The following is a 19,396-nucleotide window of genomic DNA, read 5'->3' as shown; positions in this document are numbered from 1 at the left end:
AAGATATTTTTAATTGTATTTAGTTTTTGTCAATACAAGTCCATTTAACCTTAATCCTCTTAGACTTGTATTGAGTTTTCACTGCAATTACTTTTTCCATGAGGGAAAATAGTTTTACAGGGGTCTTTTTGACAAATCGGTTCAGTTTCATACTGTTTTTTTTTTTTTTTTTCTTTTTTTATCTTTCTTGTAAACACTCTAATAATTATTTAATAATAACTTTAAATCAGTTGAATTAACCAATTCTAATGATTAATAATAATTAGCTATGATAAACGTAAATAACTATAACATAGTTTACATGTGATAATGATTACAATGGAAACCGCAAAACCTTCTACATGAATACAATTTACCTACAATTCTTGTGAAAAAATTTTACAGGTTTAATATTCCATCAAAGCTGGTTGAGTTTGCTTTTCACATCTATAGTATTTCTTTCTTTTTTTATGCTTTATAAATTTATATTAGAATAATTATAGTAATATTAATATGGTAGCTTTATGTTTAGTATAGCTTATATTTTTCTATATTTGAATACAGTTTCATCCTTTTAAATTTGCAAATTGTTACTTTTTGAAGGCTCTAACTTTTCAGTTTAATTGTGCTACTTAAACAGATATGAGTTGTGAATTTCACCAAATTGAATACCATTTTAAATAATCTATTTTCTTGACAATACTTGTACCATCAATAGAAAATATCTGCCATTAATTTTGCCAAATACCAGGGAAAATATCACGGGACATATACATAAAAAACTAGAATTTTTGCTGACTGTTCCCTCCTTCCCACATCCCTTTTCGCCACTTGTCGGGAAAAAGCAGGAAAAAAAAGGAGGAACGCCAATCGGGGTAATTGGCGTTCGGTCCGAACGAAATTGGCTCCCTTTGGCTCGTTACGGCGAACACCAAAGAAAATAAACTAGCTTCTAACAAAGCGCCCTTATTTTTTCTTCTCTGCCGCTGTGGGGCTAGATAGGTCTACGATGATGCGGAGACGCTCGTCAGAAGTTTGTGTAGTAGTGGGAAAAAAATCTGGTGACTTTGATTTTCCTTTTTTTTTTATTCTTATTTTATTTACTTTAAATTCTTTATTCCCTATGCATCGATTTTTGTCTTTCTTAACAAGAAATTGAGACGTGTAAATCATTTTTTTTTTTCCTTCTCTCTTCTTGTGTCTCGTTTTAACATTTTAAAAATGGTTTTAACTCGCCAAATCTTTTTCGTTCGAATTTAGTGGCATTATTTTCAGTTTTAAAAGGATTTTCGCTGCGTTTTTGGCTTGAAGGAAGTTTTGCTCACTTGTTATCTCTAAAGGTGTGTGTGGGTTTCTGGTGGTTGTTTTTATCTTATAAAGTTGCTCTCGAATTTAAGTTAAATTCAATCCGGAATAGAAGATTTAAATAAAATAAAAAAATGCTTAAAATTTAGGGGAAACGATGGCATTATAGGTTTTTGCTTAACAATTTTATTTTATTCTTCTGTGGGTTTTGGTGTAGTTAATATGTATTTAGGTTTAGTATTCTATAAGCAAATGAGATAATGAAGAGTGGTTGCCAATAGCCTGGGTGATGCAGATGATGTTTATAGAACGTAATTAATTAATCTCCCTCGCTGTGTAATATAGTTAAAATCTGATATTCTTCAAAACAAGCAATTCACATTTCTTGATTATGCTTAAGAAAGTAATAGAAATTAAGTAAACTCTATATTTTTTGTCTTATTCATTCCAATTAATATATCTTTTATAAAATGCTTTTGACTACGAAAAGTTAAAAAGAACTGCCATTTTATTTGTTTTAGTTAATAATTTTTCCGAAATGAATCTTGAAATTAATTATGAAAAAATAAACAGAAAGAAATAATTAGAGACGATAGAAATACATGTATGAGTCGCCCCCTAATCTGAGAAATGAGATCCAGCATGCATTTTACTTTTCATGTCTCTTTCGCAAACTTTTTTAAGACCTGCTGCTGCCATCTATCGGAGCATTTCGTAGTACTTTATGATACTTTGCTTCTTCAATCTATATTATAGTCTTACAAGTACAATACCTAAGTCTCCTTTACTTAAGGAGATAAATTTCTTGAATTTATATCAGTTATTTAGCTAACTTTAGCTTGGTTGTTCATTAGTCTCTTTTTTTTAAATTTATTTTATCCCTATTTTAATACTGTTATTAATTTCTGAATTTAAATAACTGAAATTACATGGAACTCCATTTAGTATTGTTATATATTTTCTTAGCATTTTGAAAACTTATTTGAGAATATATTTTTTCCCTAAATATTTTCTTTTCCCTAATTTGACTTCTATTCTAAATTGTGAAATTTTTTCTCGTATAAAACTTTTTTCGTTACATTTTTTTCAGTTTGCTTTTAACGATGATATTAAAGTAGGGGTATTTTAAATACCTTCTTACTTAAGACTCTCTTATACCTCTCCTCCCCCCTTGTCAGTAAAAGTAAGCAAGTGCTTACGTAATATTCGAACGACTCCTTATCGTTTTTGTTGTATTTTACATAATTTTATTTGCTCAAATTAAATTAAATACAGTAATGAGTTTAACTAGATTAAAATCTTAATTCACTTCAAAAATATACAAATTGAAAATGACAGTCTGTTTTTCATCTTTTTTCTCACTGTGTTATTGTAGTTTTTGTGCCTTTATTAAAAAACTGAGGTTTCTCACCTTTATTATCCATTTTTCGTTTTAAACTTTACACGATTAATATTTTTGAAATCACATTTGTTTCTGCTCATTCATGCCTGGGGAGTCTTGAAAATAGGCGTCTGTTTTTGAGCACTTGAAACTTGTCGACTGTTGTTTCCAATTTATATATTCTTGAAGCGAACGAATAATTTAGTAATATCTTACCGGGATTATTTATTTAACAGTAATGTTTATTTATAATCAATACCAACCTGGGCAGATGGAGTAGTGTCAAATTTTCCCAAAATTTTTTAAAAATTTACTTATTATTGATTTTGAATTATATGTTTTTATTTTGAACTTCATTGTTTTGTTCTTTTAATTATCAATTCTTAGTTAATCTTTCTTTTTTTTTTTTAACTTAAAGAAAATATTATTAAACACTATCATAAAATGACTGAAAAGATTTCTTTATTTTATTTTTTTCTTGAAACTTGATCAAATTTCAAAAATACTCTCTGTACTCAAGTGTCCGCTTAGTTTCAGAACTATATCCTCGCTTTATAGTATGTTAGCATCTTATTTTTCCCTCTTCCGATGTTGGATAATAAAATATAACTCACAATTCGGAACGCGTTGACGCTTCTTGAAAATGATATGAATACATTGGCAAAATTTCACCTGTCTTGTAAGAAAAAATAGAAACTTTACACTTTAAACGTATGGATAACTAAATAAAAGACGTGGAAAATGTATCGAACTCAGCACCATATGTTATGTATATGTTTGAAAAATTACATTCTGGGCAATAAGGGAATGTCCGCTGGAGGCTGTTCCCGCTATAACTTACATGGGGGAAAATATATAGACTATGGCAGCAACGTGACTGTTTTATGATATCTTTTTGCGTTATATTTCCCGCGTTAGTTTGCAAAAAAATTCTGGATTATTGGATGAAGAGGGCATTTGAATATGATTCGATGCTCTGCGTGATAAGATTTTGCTATCATCTCTCGAGAAATGCTACAGGAGTATATAACTGTTGCGTTATTCTTTTTGTCTTGTTAGATTTTTAATTTTTTAAAAATGAATTATTTGAATTTGTTGGTTAAATAAAAACAAGTTGCATCCTTTTCTTTTTTTTCCTCCTGACTTTTATTTTCCTTTTTGTAGGCAAAGCGACATTTTAGTTAATTCGTATAAATTCGCTTTAAATTTTAGGCATTGACAAGAAGAAACAATTTTTATGCCTTGCTTTTATTTTTATCCCCAAGCTTCCAATTGGCGAAATCTCAAAATCCATAACACTCATTTAAACATGGTTTTTCGAAGCTCTGTCGCCAACGAAAATAAAAAGGCAGCATTTTAAATAACTTGCACTTGAAGCAAAACTATAATTTCAAACTATCTATACCTCCTTGACGAATTATTTTGGCTTTCGAACAAACAAATTACTTGTAAACTTTTTAAGTTATTAATCTTTTTAAAAATCGCCTAAATTTGGGAACATTTTCCGACCTATATTAAAAATTATCAAAATCAATGTCGTATTTTCGTTTTTTGTTAATTTTTATGAACCCAGATAATTACCAGCATTCGAGAAGTTTTAAAATATTTAAAAGTTACACCAAAAACGTTTTTCATTTTCTCGAAACTGTTCTTGACGTTTTGTGCCACTTTCAGAATAAGCATAGACAGCTCTGGATTTAGTTTTGATAAACTTGTTCTAATAGTCATGAATAACTGTTGCAAACTAGCTGCAGATATATTTTTCGTTTAAGCTACATTTAGTTATGCTTCTATTTTACACCTTATTTCCAGGATTATTTCTACTCCTCAGGGGTTGCCTTCGCTTAGCAAGTAGTGGTGGGTTCTACAACCACGTGACAGCGAGGTATTTGTCACTCTTTTGTGTCAAACATAGTTTATAATACCGTGGTGTTTTTCGTGGTTGCGTCATTTAACATGACATTTAATTAACTAACCTTCAACATTATTTTTGCAAAAATCCGTCGCTGCACCTATCGTATAGTTGCCAACTCTGCAGGATTTTGCCAGTTTCTACTGGTTTAATAAAAATTCTTCTGGTTTTTGTACATTTTTGAAAATTCCCAAAAATTGAGTGACTTTCCTAAAAAACCCTACTTAAATAGAATTTTCACACATCTTATAGCTTGTTTGAATATTTAAATAAGTATTACTAATACATTAGTGAGCAAGCCTCATTTATAGTAATTAGTTGAAACCTTTTTTTTAAAGGAAGAAAAAAAAATCAGTTTATTTAGAACACCTTTTTTAAACTAATTAAGTTATAATGAATTTATCTATCTTTACTGATTTAATTACTTTTCAAAATTTAGGAGTAAACAATAAAAACATTTCGAATTCAAGTTCATTTAATTTCAATCATAAATGGAAAACATTGCAAGCCATTATACTTTCATAGTGTAATAAAGTTATTTAATAACTTTAAAGATCCCTAAAATTCCCTGTTTGTAGAATATTGGGTATATTATGCAACAGTTATCACGAAATTTATATTATTTTGTAATATCTTCTGAATATTTTTCCTATCCATCCATGTTGAGCGTATTGTAGCAATATTACCAACGCTATTTTACATTCCTCGAAAAACTGGTCAATAAACCGTAAAAGAAAAACAATTTTACTTTTTCATTCCCTTTTTTTTTTTTCTAGGAAAAGAAGATACCAGAGAATGGGGGGTGGGTGGTATAATCCACAAAATCTTAAAAGAAGAAAAAAATTTCTCCACCCTTTATAAAACTGTGTGTCGCCTGGGTTTCGGTTTTAAATAATGGGTGTGTTTTTGTTCCTGTCTTGTCCGCTATCCATCATTCTGCAATGATAGATGAGAGTTAACGAGCGAAGTGATACCTAAATTATAGACTTGCAAGTGAAAGAAACAAGCACCATTTCCATCAAAAGGATATATCCCCTTTGATGGCGCTCTTCAAATCCATCAATCGCTCTCTGTTCTTTTATGATGAAATGTAACGATAATCGATTGAAAACAATTGTTATCGCTCGATTCCCTATTCTTGTAATCGCAATTGTAGGTGATTTATTGCTCCTCAACTTTTTGATTTATTTCTATTTTTCATTGGTAAAGTATCGTTTTTTTTTTAATGTGATGTATTAATTTTAAAAATTGGTTACTTTACTGTGTGGTAGAATGCGTTTTGGGTCTGGATGGAGTTGAGATAATTATTAATCTTTTACCTGAAAAAGATAATTATTAAATTGGTTTTTAACGTTAAAATTTAATTTGCTGCTCTGGGATCCATCTGATTTTGAGAAATCTGTCTCGGCATAAGATATTTGTTAATTCCACTAAATTGTTCCTATGTTAATTCGTGATGTATGATAAACTTTTTATTTCTATTTTTCATTGGTAAAGTATAATTTTTTTTTAATGTGATGTATTAATTTTAAAAATTGGTTACTTTACTGTGTGGTAGAATGCGTTTTAGGTTTGGAGTTGAGATAGTTATTAATTATTTACCTGAAAAAGAGAATTATTAAATTAGTTTTTAACGTTGAAATTTAACTTGCTGCTGTTCTTTGATCATTTGATTTTGAGAAATCTGTCTCGGCATAAGATATTTGTTAATTCCACTAAATGGTTCCTATGTTAATTCGTGATGTATGATAAACTTTTTGATTTATTTCTATTTTTCATTGGTATAATATAGTTTTTTTTTTTAAATATTTTTTTATAAGGGATGTATTAATTTTAAGAATTGATTATTTTACTATGTGGTAGAATGTATTTCGGTCTGGAGTTAAAATATTTTTTAATTATTTTCCTGAAAAAGAGAAATTAGTTTTAAACGTTAAAATTTGACTTATTTCCCTTTAATCTTTAAATTTTGAGAAATCGATCTCAGCCGTAATATGTTTGTTAATTACCTTAAAATGTTCCTATGTTAATTCCTGATGTATTAATTACCTGAATTGGCTGTATTATTGTGTGGAGCTTGGCAAGGTGTGGAGGAACGTGTTTTTGTTTGAAGTTGAAGCTGTTATCAATTATTTGTTTGAAAAAATTTAATTGTTTATTGTCGAAATAAATTTTTCATATTGTTTTGAGAAATCGGACTCAGCGGTAAAATACTTAATTCCACGAAAATGTTCCTATGTTAATTCCTGATGTACAAATTTTCTGAATTGGCTGTATTATTGTGTGGAGGAATGTGTTTTGAATTTGAAACTTTATTATTTGACTAAAAAAAAAATTCATTATTTTTTATTGAAATACATTTTTTACTTAATTATAAGAAATCAGTCTCGGTGTAAAATATTTTTTTAAATTTTGTTAAAATGCTCTAATCTTAATTCTTATGCTTAAAATGCTTCAATCTTAATTTCAAAAACTGATTGTATTGTTCTGTGGAAGAATTGATTCATCTGGTTTTGAAATTATTACTAATTATTTATCTGAAATAGTTCTATTTTATATTAGCGAAATGTATTTTTCGATAACTTTATCCGAGAATCGTTAAGTTAATTTTTAAAATTAAAATTGAACTTCTTTGTTCTATCTGAACTGCTGTTCTAGCTTTTAAAATTGAGAAATTTGTCTTGGCGTTTTGTCCATTGATATTTATGGTGATTCCAGTGTTAATCCACTTGTCCGATATTAATTAGTTAATTTGAACAATTTTGTTTCAATGTTATCCTCTATATATATTAAAAAATGTAAGCGCCATCGTTGCTTTCAGTGTTCAACTTAACGTTGCATTTTGTTTTGCTTCGCGAACACTGTAAGACTTAGAGACTTATAATTACGAACGTCTGTAGAAAATTTATTACAGAAAATTCAATGGAATTAAAAAAAAAATCGATAATTAACTGTTAAACTTGTAAAAAAATACCATGCGGGCCGCTCTGAAAGCCTTAGTATTGCAAGTGCTTTTTTGCAAATTTTTTATTACTTTTTCAGCTTAACGTTACACTTTATTTTTGCTGCTCAAAAATTAAAACAGAAATAAAAGAGAAAACTTCTGAAAAATAGGTTTTATTTAGAATTTTTATGTTTGTTGTCTTATTTTTTTAAACTTAAATAGTTACGAGATTTAATTTTTTATTATGTCTGAGCTAGTAGAAATTGTTAATATTGAATAAACAAAATTGCAAAAATTTGTTTTAAAGAATGAACATGAGCAATCACGAAGTAATGAATTACTCAGTATCTTTGCATAATTATATATAAATGACGTTTACTCGAAAATACTAATTTTACGAGAATTTAGTAGCGATTTCGATTGCTCTGCTACACTCTTGAATATCAATTACACTTTTAAATAATTTCGTAACTTAAAATCAAACCCATGTTTGACAGATTTTCTGTGAAATAAATCAAATCAGTGATGAAATTCCATCTTTTAAGTCTGACATGACGGTAAAAGGTATTCTGGATAGTCACATTTTACCTTCATTCAGCAAGAGTGGTTATCCGGATCCCAATTTCGGGATTGGATGAGGCGGATCCCCGTTCGTCATTCATCCACAATTGTGATAGATGTTTCATTTCCCGAAATTCCCGTTTTCCTGGACACATCTTAAAGAGAGTGGAATCTTATCCCGAAAAATAATCCCCTAACGACTTAGGCGTGTTTCCTCCTTTCGTCGCTTTATTGCGAAACACTGTACTTTTTGTTAGTCCTTTAGAGTAAATGGTATTTTTGCCTTTCTTGACAATGGACTTATAGTTAAGTCAGTGATTGCCGGACTCTTCGTTAAAAGGGAATATATTCGCATTTATTTGAATTAATGATAAATACTTTTGATGTTTGATATAGGATGCATTATATGGTGGAAAGAAATGGACATAAACAATAATGTTCTATGTTTTACTTTATTTTGAAGTCTTAGATAGATGTGTGAAGTTTCAGGTTCGAAGTTTTACAGAAGTTTCTTAGTTAGAGAACCATTTCAATTACTCGAATTTTCTTATTTTATTTCAAATTTAATTACGTTAATGAGCCATGTGTTGGACAGAAGATATTTTCTTTTAATTCTTTATTGCAATGAAATGTATTTATTGTTAGTCTATATTAGTAATTGTAACTATTAGTAAATTTTGGATTTTCCGAATAAACGTCCTTCTTGACAATGGACTTATAGTTAAATCAGTGATTATTGGACTCTTCTTTAATAGTTAGATGTTACTATATGTTTGATGTTTAACATATGATGTATCGCATGGTGCAAAAAAACGTTGCTCTATGTTTTAATTTAAGTTATGTTTGTAAATTGTAAGTCCTACTTTTTCTTAGATAATTGTGTGAAGTTTCACTTTCAATGTTTTACAGAAGGTGCTTATTTAGTTAATTATTTTAATTACTTGAATTATTATATTTCAATTACGTTATTTATTCTATTTCAATTACATTAATTGTTATTTTATTGCACTAATGAGTCGTATTGGTCAGAAAATATTTTCTTTACACTATTCTCTTTCTAGTTCTTTATTGAAATGAATTGTACTTTTTGTTAGTCTGAATCAATAATTTACATTTCGGGCTTTCTGAAAAAATGCCTTTCTTGATGGAGTTGGACTTATAGTTCAGTCAGTGATTGCTGGACTCGTTCTTTAAAACGGAATATTCGTATTTATTTGAATTAATGATGAATACTTTAGATATATGATGTAATCCAATTTTAATGAATGATATTGAAAAGAAATTGACGTAACAACTATGCTTTATGATTTATTTTATTTTAGAGTCGCGTTTGTAAATTTTAAGTTCCATGAGTTTGATTTCCCAGCCCTACTTTTTAATACTTTACTTTTCTAGCTCTTTATTGCAGTTAGATCTACTTTTTGTTTACCTGTAACATTAATTTGCGTTTTGGACTTGTTGAAAGATTGAAATTACTGGTAGTAGACCCAGACTATCCATTATACTTATAAGTTTAAATTTATTTCATTAGGTGTACTGATGTTAAATCCATTCAGCATATTAGTGTAGATGTTCCAATTAATGTTTTAAGTGCCAAATTTATTCATTATGCTATTTAATATTTTCGTGTGAAATTGACTAATAAAGTGTAGATTCTATTCATTTCATTAACAATTAATTTTTTTTAATTTTTAATCGTACTACTTTTAAGTGCTTGCAACTTAATTTGAAGTTTCCGAAGTAAATTTACGAAACAAAATTTGCAAATATCAATTTATAATCGTACTTTAATCGGAATCGTTAAAGTTCAATCTACTAAATATACTTGGCTCAAACCAAACAGCTTACCTAATCTAATCTATTCATTATTTTAATGGAAATTTGTTCCATTAATTATGCAAATCTATTCAATATTTTAATTAAATTTGTTTTATAAATTCGGTGAATCTATTCATTATTTTGATGTAAATTTTGTTTAATTGATTATGCGAATCTAATCAATGTATTAGTATTAAAACTATTAATTTTATTTGAATTCATAATAATTGTTGTATTTCTCTATGTTTGATAAAATTTGTTAGTGTCATAAATTTTCATTACGTGTATTATTCTCAAATCTACTCATCTTATCAGGAATTCATATTTTTTAATTATAATTAAATATTTATAGTTTGAATTAAACAAATCTCCAATGTCATTCAAAATTACATACATTAAATAGGTCTTAATTGCCCTTAAGATTTAGTATGAAGAAAAATAAATATTTCTTAAAATTCACTGTGATAAATATGTTTAGCTCAAAAGCTATGCATTTATTCTAACCTTTTATCAACGACATGTTTGACTTTCTCACTTATTTAAATTTTAATCCAAAAAAGGAGAAAAGAGAGAGAAAAAATATGTATGTAAAAAAAAACTGAAAACATTTTCCTCAAACAAATAAACGATCTATTTAGTTCCCGTTTTTACCGGGAAAATATGGTTCCTTTCAAAAACGGAAGAAGAGGGAGGAGGAAGGAAAAAAAAAAAGGATAACTCAGGTAGAGGAGGGAGGCTCCTCCTTTTGTGGATGGGATGCCGATGTCTAGAGGAAGGTGCCGATAAATCGATGAAAGCCCATTAAATGTTACAAACCTATTAGCTGGATGGCTGCAGACGAAATTAATGAAATTAGATAATGGATTTTTGGGATTTACAACGCGCTGCGCTGACACTAACATGATTTGTTGCGCCTAGCTTCTACAGATGGAAAACGGGAAAAGGAAGACCTTTTTCCCATTTTCTATCCACTTCTTATTTCAGTTCATATACAGAAGGGGGGGGGGAAGGCTTCCAAATTACGTTAAGATAGAAAGCCCCTCCCACCTAAGGGATATGATTCGGCTCTGGGTTTTTAATTTTTTTAATGGACTCCTACAGGTTCTTGGGCGCTCTTTTCTTTCTCTGCCGAAGAAATAGAGAGAAATGAGGAACAATTTAGAAATGGTATGGTAAATAATAAAAGAGGAATATGGCTGAACGAAAAAGGATTTTTTTTTTTTTCTGTTAGCCTTTTCGGCTTTCGCCGATATTTACGTAATGGATTCAGTGCCCTGCGAAAGGTGATAGAGTTGGAGACCTAATCAGTAATCGGATGGTTATGGCCATTAATTGAAAAGTAGTGCATCAGTGACGTTTGCACTGAAAAATGGATCCCCATGTTCTAATGCCTCAGAACCATCCGTAATTGTAATAATGTACGGATATTGCAATTAAATGTCGAGCACCATCCGTGGAAGAAAAAAAAAAGATTGCATAGATTCCATTACCAAATGAGAAACTCGTAATGTGATTATTTACTTATTTATGCTTAAATCATTTTAGGCTAGAAGCATGGGATGTGAAACAAAGAAAGATGTTTTACGGAAAATGAATGTTGATAAGCTTTTATGTTTCTAATCAGAAAACAACATTCGTGTAATGCAGTTGTTTGAATTATTAGCATTCATCGGATTCAAGGTTTTATTTCTTGGGAGAGACTGGTTGGATTAAGATTATTTTGCACTGAAATTGCTTATTTTCAAAGTGGTTAAAATCAAAATTAATTAAAATTTTTATTTTAACGAAAGTGTATTTTTGATTGCCGATTATCCTATTTTCTCATGTTACAGAATATCAATTACTATGGGTCTCACTTAATTTCTACGAATTTTGATTCCTGCGTAGGGTTTATAGAAAGTTTTTGAAACTACAAATGCAATTACTTAATGTTATTACGTTATTGCTTATTGACTTGATGACCCTTTGACTCAGATGGGACAGCTGTGTCCTTTTTAAATATTGTTTTTGACACTCTAATTACAAACAAAAATATAATTTGGTATTTTTTTAACTATAAAAAAACAGTATAATAGTTGCTAAAAGCTTTGTTAGATTATCGGAATTATATCTCTCAAACATAAAAGCCAAAAAAAAAAAGTTGTTTAAAAGAAAGAAGTTTTTTTTTCCATTCATTTTCAAAAATTTATCAATGCTTGATTTGATCATTGGATTGAAAACAATGATCCCGATACTTTATACCTCTTGATTGTTAATTTTTATTAAACATTTTTAATATTTCTAAGAATAGTAATACGACATAAAAGCATTATTACAGTTTACATACTTAATTTACTATTTTTGGAAAATGATTTCTTGATTTAAATAAAATATAATTTGAAATCTATCGAATTTTTTATAATAAAAGTGTTGGTTCACCCATTTCTGATATTTTACTTTGCTGTTATTCTTAAACCTCCAAAAAAAAATATACAAAAATATCGTTTCTGTTACTACGAAAAAAATATCTTCGCAGTGTAAAAAACCTTTTTATGCTTTGATTCTAAATTATTTTTATGTATTGTAAATTCTTATGTATTGTGAATAACTACAAATAAATGGTCGAATTATATTTTTTTTAAAATTGTTTGTTCGAATACTTAACTTGGGTCTTTTACCCTTAGTAACAAACATTTTGAGTCATGCATGGAGAATAAATACTTTTTGAAGTATTTTTCGTCCCCGTATGTCCCATTTCTACAAATCGAGCCTCGTAACTGTTACCGCAGCACTTTCGCCAGATAATCCATCTTTAACGAGGGACCATTTTCCATACGTTCTAACGACGTTGCGATAGTCTGATTTTTTGACGCAAATCGTTTGAGTGGCAATATTGATATCACTATTAGCGCTTATGAAGCATTTAGTTAAGTACTCCAGCTGGCAATTTTATTCCTTTCCAAAATATGCCTCGAGCAACAAATCCTCCAGGGGGACCCGCACTTCGGGCTGCAGATCTCGAAAGCCCATCAAGTTTATTGCTGGCAAAACTGCGCCATTTTGTTAGTCGTCGTGGAACGTTCTCACTAATTAATATTGCTTAGAGTGATGAATATTAGTCATTAAACGTCAATTTCAAATGTTTTCCGTCGCCTGTGATGCTGGCATTAAGCAAGACGTCGTTCTAATTGCCTTCTAAAAGTAATGGATGACTGTCAAAACAATAAAATTGGAATTTTAAAAAGTTTTATCTTATTAAAGTTTTGAAAATCTTGGATTTTGTGTCGTTGTTGTAATGAAACTTTTGTCCTACATAGAAATTGATTGCAATATACTCTTTTAGGAATTCTAATTTTCTTTTTAATCACAAATCTTTTAAGTACTGCTACTAGTTATTTAAGAATCGAAATTTATAGCTGCTTCATAGTTGTGTTATTTAAACGCTCTTCCTTTTTAATTTTTTAAATATTTATTGTTGTCTGCATATAAAAACACATTAATGACATATACATTTGAACATTTTTCAAGGATTAGGAGACTTATAATTAAAAGGCCATTAAAATAGTTTTTTTTTTAAATAATTATTTTTGTTTTATTGCTATTTATTTTGAGGATTAATGTTTATCCTTAAAGTTTATTTTCTGCATTGAATGACATGGGCTGACAATAGATTGCGTTCAAAAAATTCTCTCTGAACTGAAGTTCTTGTTCACAAATATTTTTTTTCTGTCCATTTTTAATCAAGATGTCTACTCATCTGTTTTTATGATACAGGAAAATCAACTTCACCTTATAATTTTTAACCAGTGAATCTTCAATATCTTAATGGAATGGTTTTTATGCTATTAACTTAATGAAATTGAATAATTTATTTTGCTGTTTTAAGTATAAATTTGGTTTGTACTATATAGTTGTACCTTATATTGCTACAAGTTATTGCTTCTATTACCTGTACCTAACCTAATATTCCATAACCATTTCGCATTGCCTAATATTCTACCCATAGTGGTACCTTGCGGTGCAAGTTTTCTGTGTTCCATTAGCCAATTTACTTTTTCCTTCATAATAAATTGTTTAAAATAATTATTTTGTAACATTTTATATTGTATAACATTTGTAACATATTTTCTTTTTGTCTTTTTAGGCTATTTGGGAGCGGTGGTGCATGCAGTGCCTGTGGTCAAGGGATTCCCGCCAGCGACTATGTGATGCGGGCTCAAGGTAACGTGTACCACCTCAAATGCTTCACCTGCGTCAAATGCCACAATCAGTTGGTACCCGGCGACCGCTACAACCTCGTCAACGGCAGCGTGCTCTGCGAGCAGGACTGTATCAAAATGCTCAAAGGAACCGTCAGTCCGGCGGGAGTACGGAAGACGAAGATGAGGGTCAACTCTGCAATTAAAGTGTAGTTTTTGTTGACAAATAATATATATACGGCTCCCCTTGTGGACTGGAGCATACTCGTGCTCAACTCCAAAGTTGGTTATTGGACAGGTACTCTCCTCTCCAGGACCGATACTCTTGTAATAAAACATTTGCCAAAACTTATGTACTTAAAACTCCAAAGCCGTTCTATGGACTTTTTTCGGAGATGCTGCTGACATCATAGTAAATTTAGTTTTCACTTGTTGCACACTTTTCTGTTCATTTCACATATTTTTCGAGATTTTTTTCGCGACATCGGAGAAGGAGTGCATTGGCAAGGTCTTTTGCTGATATTTCTAAACCGAATTCTTCACTCAAGTTGGCGAGAGAGGACTTTCTTTATTCTATATTTTACAGAACTTTTGTTTTCTAGGGTCGACGATGATTGAAGAAATGACCCCCTTCTGTGGTGCCATATGCCAATCAAGAGACTTAATCTTTACTGCACAATCTGTATAATATAAATATAGAAGGAACTATTATAAGATATATACGCAGCCAGCAATAAAACGATCCACTTTTTTTTCTTCTTTTTTTTGTTGACTGTTGAGAACTGTTGATGAAGTCAAACTCTTGCATTCTTCTGTGAACAGAACTGTGCATTGATGCAACTATGAATTGCATTTTCTTATTCTGTTTGTTGACAAATTCCGATTCAGGTTACTGTAAATATGCAAATCACATTCAACATGTAATGTAAAGAATTTTCTCATTAAGTTTTTTCTGTTTTATTTTATTTGTCTTGCTTTTATTGTCCACTCACTAAAACCATTCATTATTTTATTCGCGTGTGGAGAAACTGAACCCCTTGGTGAAACTCTTTCGAAAAGGGAAATAAAAAAAGCCACAGTTTAAGTTCCTTACAATTGAAGAGCAAAGATATAATTTTAAAGTATACAGGGTGGTCCCGAATTCGACAAACTTAAAGGGTAGGTACAGGACATTGTAACAATCATTTATTGTACGCGAATGTCTGGCCGCAAGTGACTCGGTGAGGCGCAAACACAAAAAATCGAGACGAAAGGAAGGACAAAATGTTTATTGAAAGCGTCGTTGACAAGTGTAATGATTACAATAACTGTTCAAAATTGCGTCCACCAGTAGCAATACATGTTTGACAGCGTCGGTGGAGCGTACACGTTTAAATGAAGATGACAGGTATTTCGCGCATATTTGTAGAGCAGCTCCGGATATTCGAGCAACGAGATCCTCATCTGAGTCGAGTCGCATGAACAAGATTCTTCAGATGTCGGGAGATCGGGGTGGCTAAAGGACTGGTCCACCACGCACAATTCATCGCGCCCCAAACGTAGCATTCAGTTAAGTGCGCACATCAGTGCTGAAGTGGGAAGGAGTCCCATGCGGTTGCGAATGGTGATCAGAACATCTTACAGTAGTTCTGGTAACACCTGTTCCAGAAAAAAATGTAACAGTTGCCATTAAGTCGCGTCGATAGTAAGTATTTTCAGTCAAAAAGTAGTTGAAAATTTCAGCCCACACATTCCCACAGAATCATTAATACGCATGTGGTCGCGTTGCATGCGGATTCTCGGTTGCCCACACATGGGAATTAAAAACACCCTTGCGTGTAAACGTCGCCTCATCTGTAAATAGTACATGAGTTATGAAATCCGGCTGCAGCGTACATTGCTGTACTACTCGCTGAAATGAAAGGGTTATAAGCGATTTTCGTTTAACACTACAAACGGTATGATGACTCACACCTACGTGATAAGCAACAGTTCTTGTACTTGACTCCGGTCTATCAACCATAACGTATAGGATGCTTTCTTCCAGCCTTGCACTGCGTACAGCTCTTTGTCGACCAGCTTTATGTCTGGTGACGTGCAACGAATCTGTTGACGATGTAACCGCTGAAAAATTCTGTGATCCGGCATTCGTCGATGAGGAAACTGCGTGTCATACATTCGTAGTACAGCTCTGCCGTTACTATTTCCACGGCTGCTTTTTCGGCATACGTAAAGTCTCCCTTCGTAAACGTCAGCATAATTGTGAATGGCGCTTTCCCCTGCTAAGATGCATGATGTTAAACGGCAGCTAGACATCTACTGCCCTCTACGGACAACGCAACCAACCGATAACTCCATTTCTCTTTTTCTTTTATTTCCCCTATTTGCGCCTCACCGCGTCTCTTGTACCTATACTTTCCTATACAATAAATGATTTTTACAACGTCCTGTATCTATCTACCCTTAAAGTTTGTACCATTAATTCGGGACCACCCGTTATTTATCATCTTACCGTGAAGAATTATCTGGTCTTAAGAACGGAGAAATAACTTATCTTAAAAGTTTGTAAACTTTTTTAAAAATCGTCAATTTGGCGACATATTTTCACTTGGATGAAAACTATCAAAATCACTGCCGTATTCTTAGTTTTAGAAAATTGTTATGAGCCCAGATAATGCAGCATTGTAAGTTTTAAAAAATTTGACTACAAATGCTTTTCATTTTCACAAATCTGTGTCTTTTCTTTATAAAGACGTTGTGCAGAATAATATAGAGGGCGATGGATATAGAGAGACTAAACTGGATCTGTTGTAAACTTATAGCAGTTATAAAAATAGCATATTATTCTCAAAAAATCATTTTATGTGACGACGTATACTTCGAAACATAGCCTAACACTCATAATTGCTCATATACAGAGTTTGTTGGCAGAGCCACATGCAGTGAATGTGGATAATCATATGTTGAATCGTAAAGATTTAAATTCTTTACTAAATACACGAAGTTTACTATTTCGATACAGTAAGCAACTGAAAAAAAATTAACTATTATACAACTTCATAAAAATGTGACGTCGTGCATCACTCGGACACAATGACGAGGTCGGGATAGCCTGGCTGGTAGGGCTCGAAAAAACGCAGAAATTTTACCCGTCCCCCTAGAACGGCTTGTCCAACAATGTACCCGTCCTCCTTTGAAACTAACCCGTCGCTTCTAAATAAATAAAAATATAATTTTCTCTTATTTATTACAAACATTTATGTAAATTGCACAATGAATTAGTAGTTACTAGGATTACATTAACATTATACAGTAATACGCATTACATTATATAGTATATACTAGGTTACTAATAGTAACCTAGTATTTCCTTTATGAAATAATTTAAATGACAAAGGTCAAGTTATCTGGAATGTCAATTTATCCGAGGGTACTGCGTTTTTTAAATCAATCAAATATGACGTTTGGCAGTTCCACAATCAAGCCAATTATTTACAGAGGTTTCTGCATAGAAATCTGGAAGGGGTTTTCCATTTAGGTGAATGTTCATAACTGCGTTAAACGCTTGTTGTTTTAGACCAGTACGTTTACGTAATGTGTTTTTTTGTATGTTCATTGCTGAAAAGCCTCTTTCAACCGCTGCAGTACTCCCAGACAGAGAGAACATCAATTCCACCATGAGCAGTATGTTGCTGTATTTCTAGATTAGAGGGTCATTTTAGAAGTGAGGCGCTAGACTCTTGTAAGATAACAAAAATTGAAAATGTATCACGGACATTAACGGGAAAATGGCCGTCCGCGCGGACGTCGGATTCTAGAAATTAGTTGTCCGCGGGGAATTTTTGACCGCCGAGGACAGGCTGTTTTTCGAGCCCTGGCGTTCGGTCACCGCCGCCACAAGCATCCCCATGTACAAAATGGTGACTGGTGCACGCTATATCTTTCGGGGTCACTAATTATTCCAAGTTCCCGCACCAAATCAATACCTCTGGGCAATTGCATCGGAGATAGATGTGTTCTGTCTCTTTTAAAAATTACGATCCGCAAGCGGACGGATGGTGTGTGGTAGTGTCCTCCCTGTAAAATGTTGTCTCCGGAGCATACTTCAATAATAGCACCGTACCGTACAGAACACAACGACATAGTGACGTGACAACTACTGTCAAAACTGTGTGCATGTTATTACAAGTTCAGTGATTACATGCACACAAAATAACATCACTCTCGTAGCCAGTAAAAGAAAATATACCTTTTGCCACCACAGGATCCAACCTTAATTCTGGTAATTCAATGTGCTCAGAGGAGTAACATACCACTCCAACAGTGTTTCGTTCCATGATGATTTCTATGAAAATAACGTTTTTTTGAACTCTTGCTAAAATTGAAGTCAAAATATTATGACTTAGGGGTTACAAATTAATATTTAATGCAGTAGAACAAAACAAAAAAAAAATTCAAGCTGAAACCGGTTTTAATTTCCAAGCATATAACCTGTTTCTAGAGAAGGAAACTTCAGTGCAGTTATACTGTTCCTTACGCAATTTCTACGAGAAAGCAGTACAATGCAAAAATCTTTGCTCTAGTAAACAATTTGAAGTTAGTGGTTTTTATCAGCTCGCGAAATATCAGGCTGTGACACTTAAAAGTAGTGTGTAAAGTGCGCAAAATAACTTTTAATCTAACTGTCACTTATCCAGACTAAAGACGATCAAAAGTTATGGCTTCTCACTATTAATTTTACTTCCTGCGTATTTTTTCATATTGAAGTCGCGGTTTCAAATCTCTTAATCAAGGGTAATTTAACCGATTTTTTTCAAATTCTTGATTTAATCATTGGAAATTACGTAGATAAAAGTCGTGAAAAATTTTGAGTGTCTTACAATTGACAATTTTTTTGAGGTTTTTTTGAAATGACAAATACAGTGGAGCATCGCTTATACGACGATCACTTACTTATAAGACGTTTTAGTGTGGTCCCAAATCATTCTTATTCATTTTAATGTAAAAATATATCGTTTATACGACGCACAGAATCGGTTATACGTCGGTTTTTAGATTTTGTTCACGTTTATTAAATTTTTTATTTTTTCTTGTGTATTTTAAAAAAGGGCGAAATTTGCCAACAAGAATGCTTGGATGACGATCGTAATTTTTACTAGATGACTGAAAAAACTAGACAATGTTATGAAGAGGCAAAAACGAAAAATTTTGCTATTCATCGACCAATGCCCAGCACACCCATCGATACTATTTATTTTGGAAAATGTAAAAGCTCTCTTTTTTCCTGCAAATTGCGCAAGTGCGCTTCAGCCATTAGATTTGGCCGTGATTAGATATCT

The 19,396-nt window shown here is 31.6% G+C and overlaps 1 protein-coding gene across 3 annotated transcripts in view; it reads left to right on the top strand.

Moving 5' to 3' along the window:
* The window catches only part of LOC107440625 (LIM domain transcription factor LMO4), a 174,720-nt gene extending 159,697 nt beyond the window's left edge, over positions 1–15,023 (top strand). For all 3 annotated transcript variants that reach the window (XM_021145355.4, XM_043048119.3, XM_043048118.3), the window contains one exon: positions 14,024–15,023. In XM_021145355.4, the coding sequence (XP_021001014.3) occupies positions 14,024–14,291 (268 nt within the window). In that variant the 3' untranslated portion in view covers positions 14,292–15,023. The remainder of the gene's footprint in view (positions 1–14,023) is intronic.
* Positions 15,024–19,396: the final 4,373 nt, after the last annotated feature.

Source organism: Parasteatoda tepidariorum, chromosome 10 (assembly GCF_982258835.1).
Source record: "Parasteatoda tepidariorum strain Cologne lab strain chromosome 10, Ptep-v5.0, whole genome shotgun sequence".
In the NCBI taxonomy this organism is placed as follows: domain Eukaryota; kingdom Metazoa; phylum Arthropoda; class Arachnida; order Araneae; family Theridiidae; genus Parasteatoda; species Parasteatoda tepidariorum.
The sequence above is the reverse complement of the archived record's forward strand: the minus strand, read 5'-3'. Positions and strand labels throughout refer to the sequence as shown.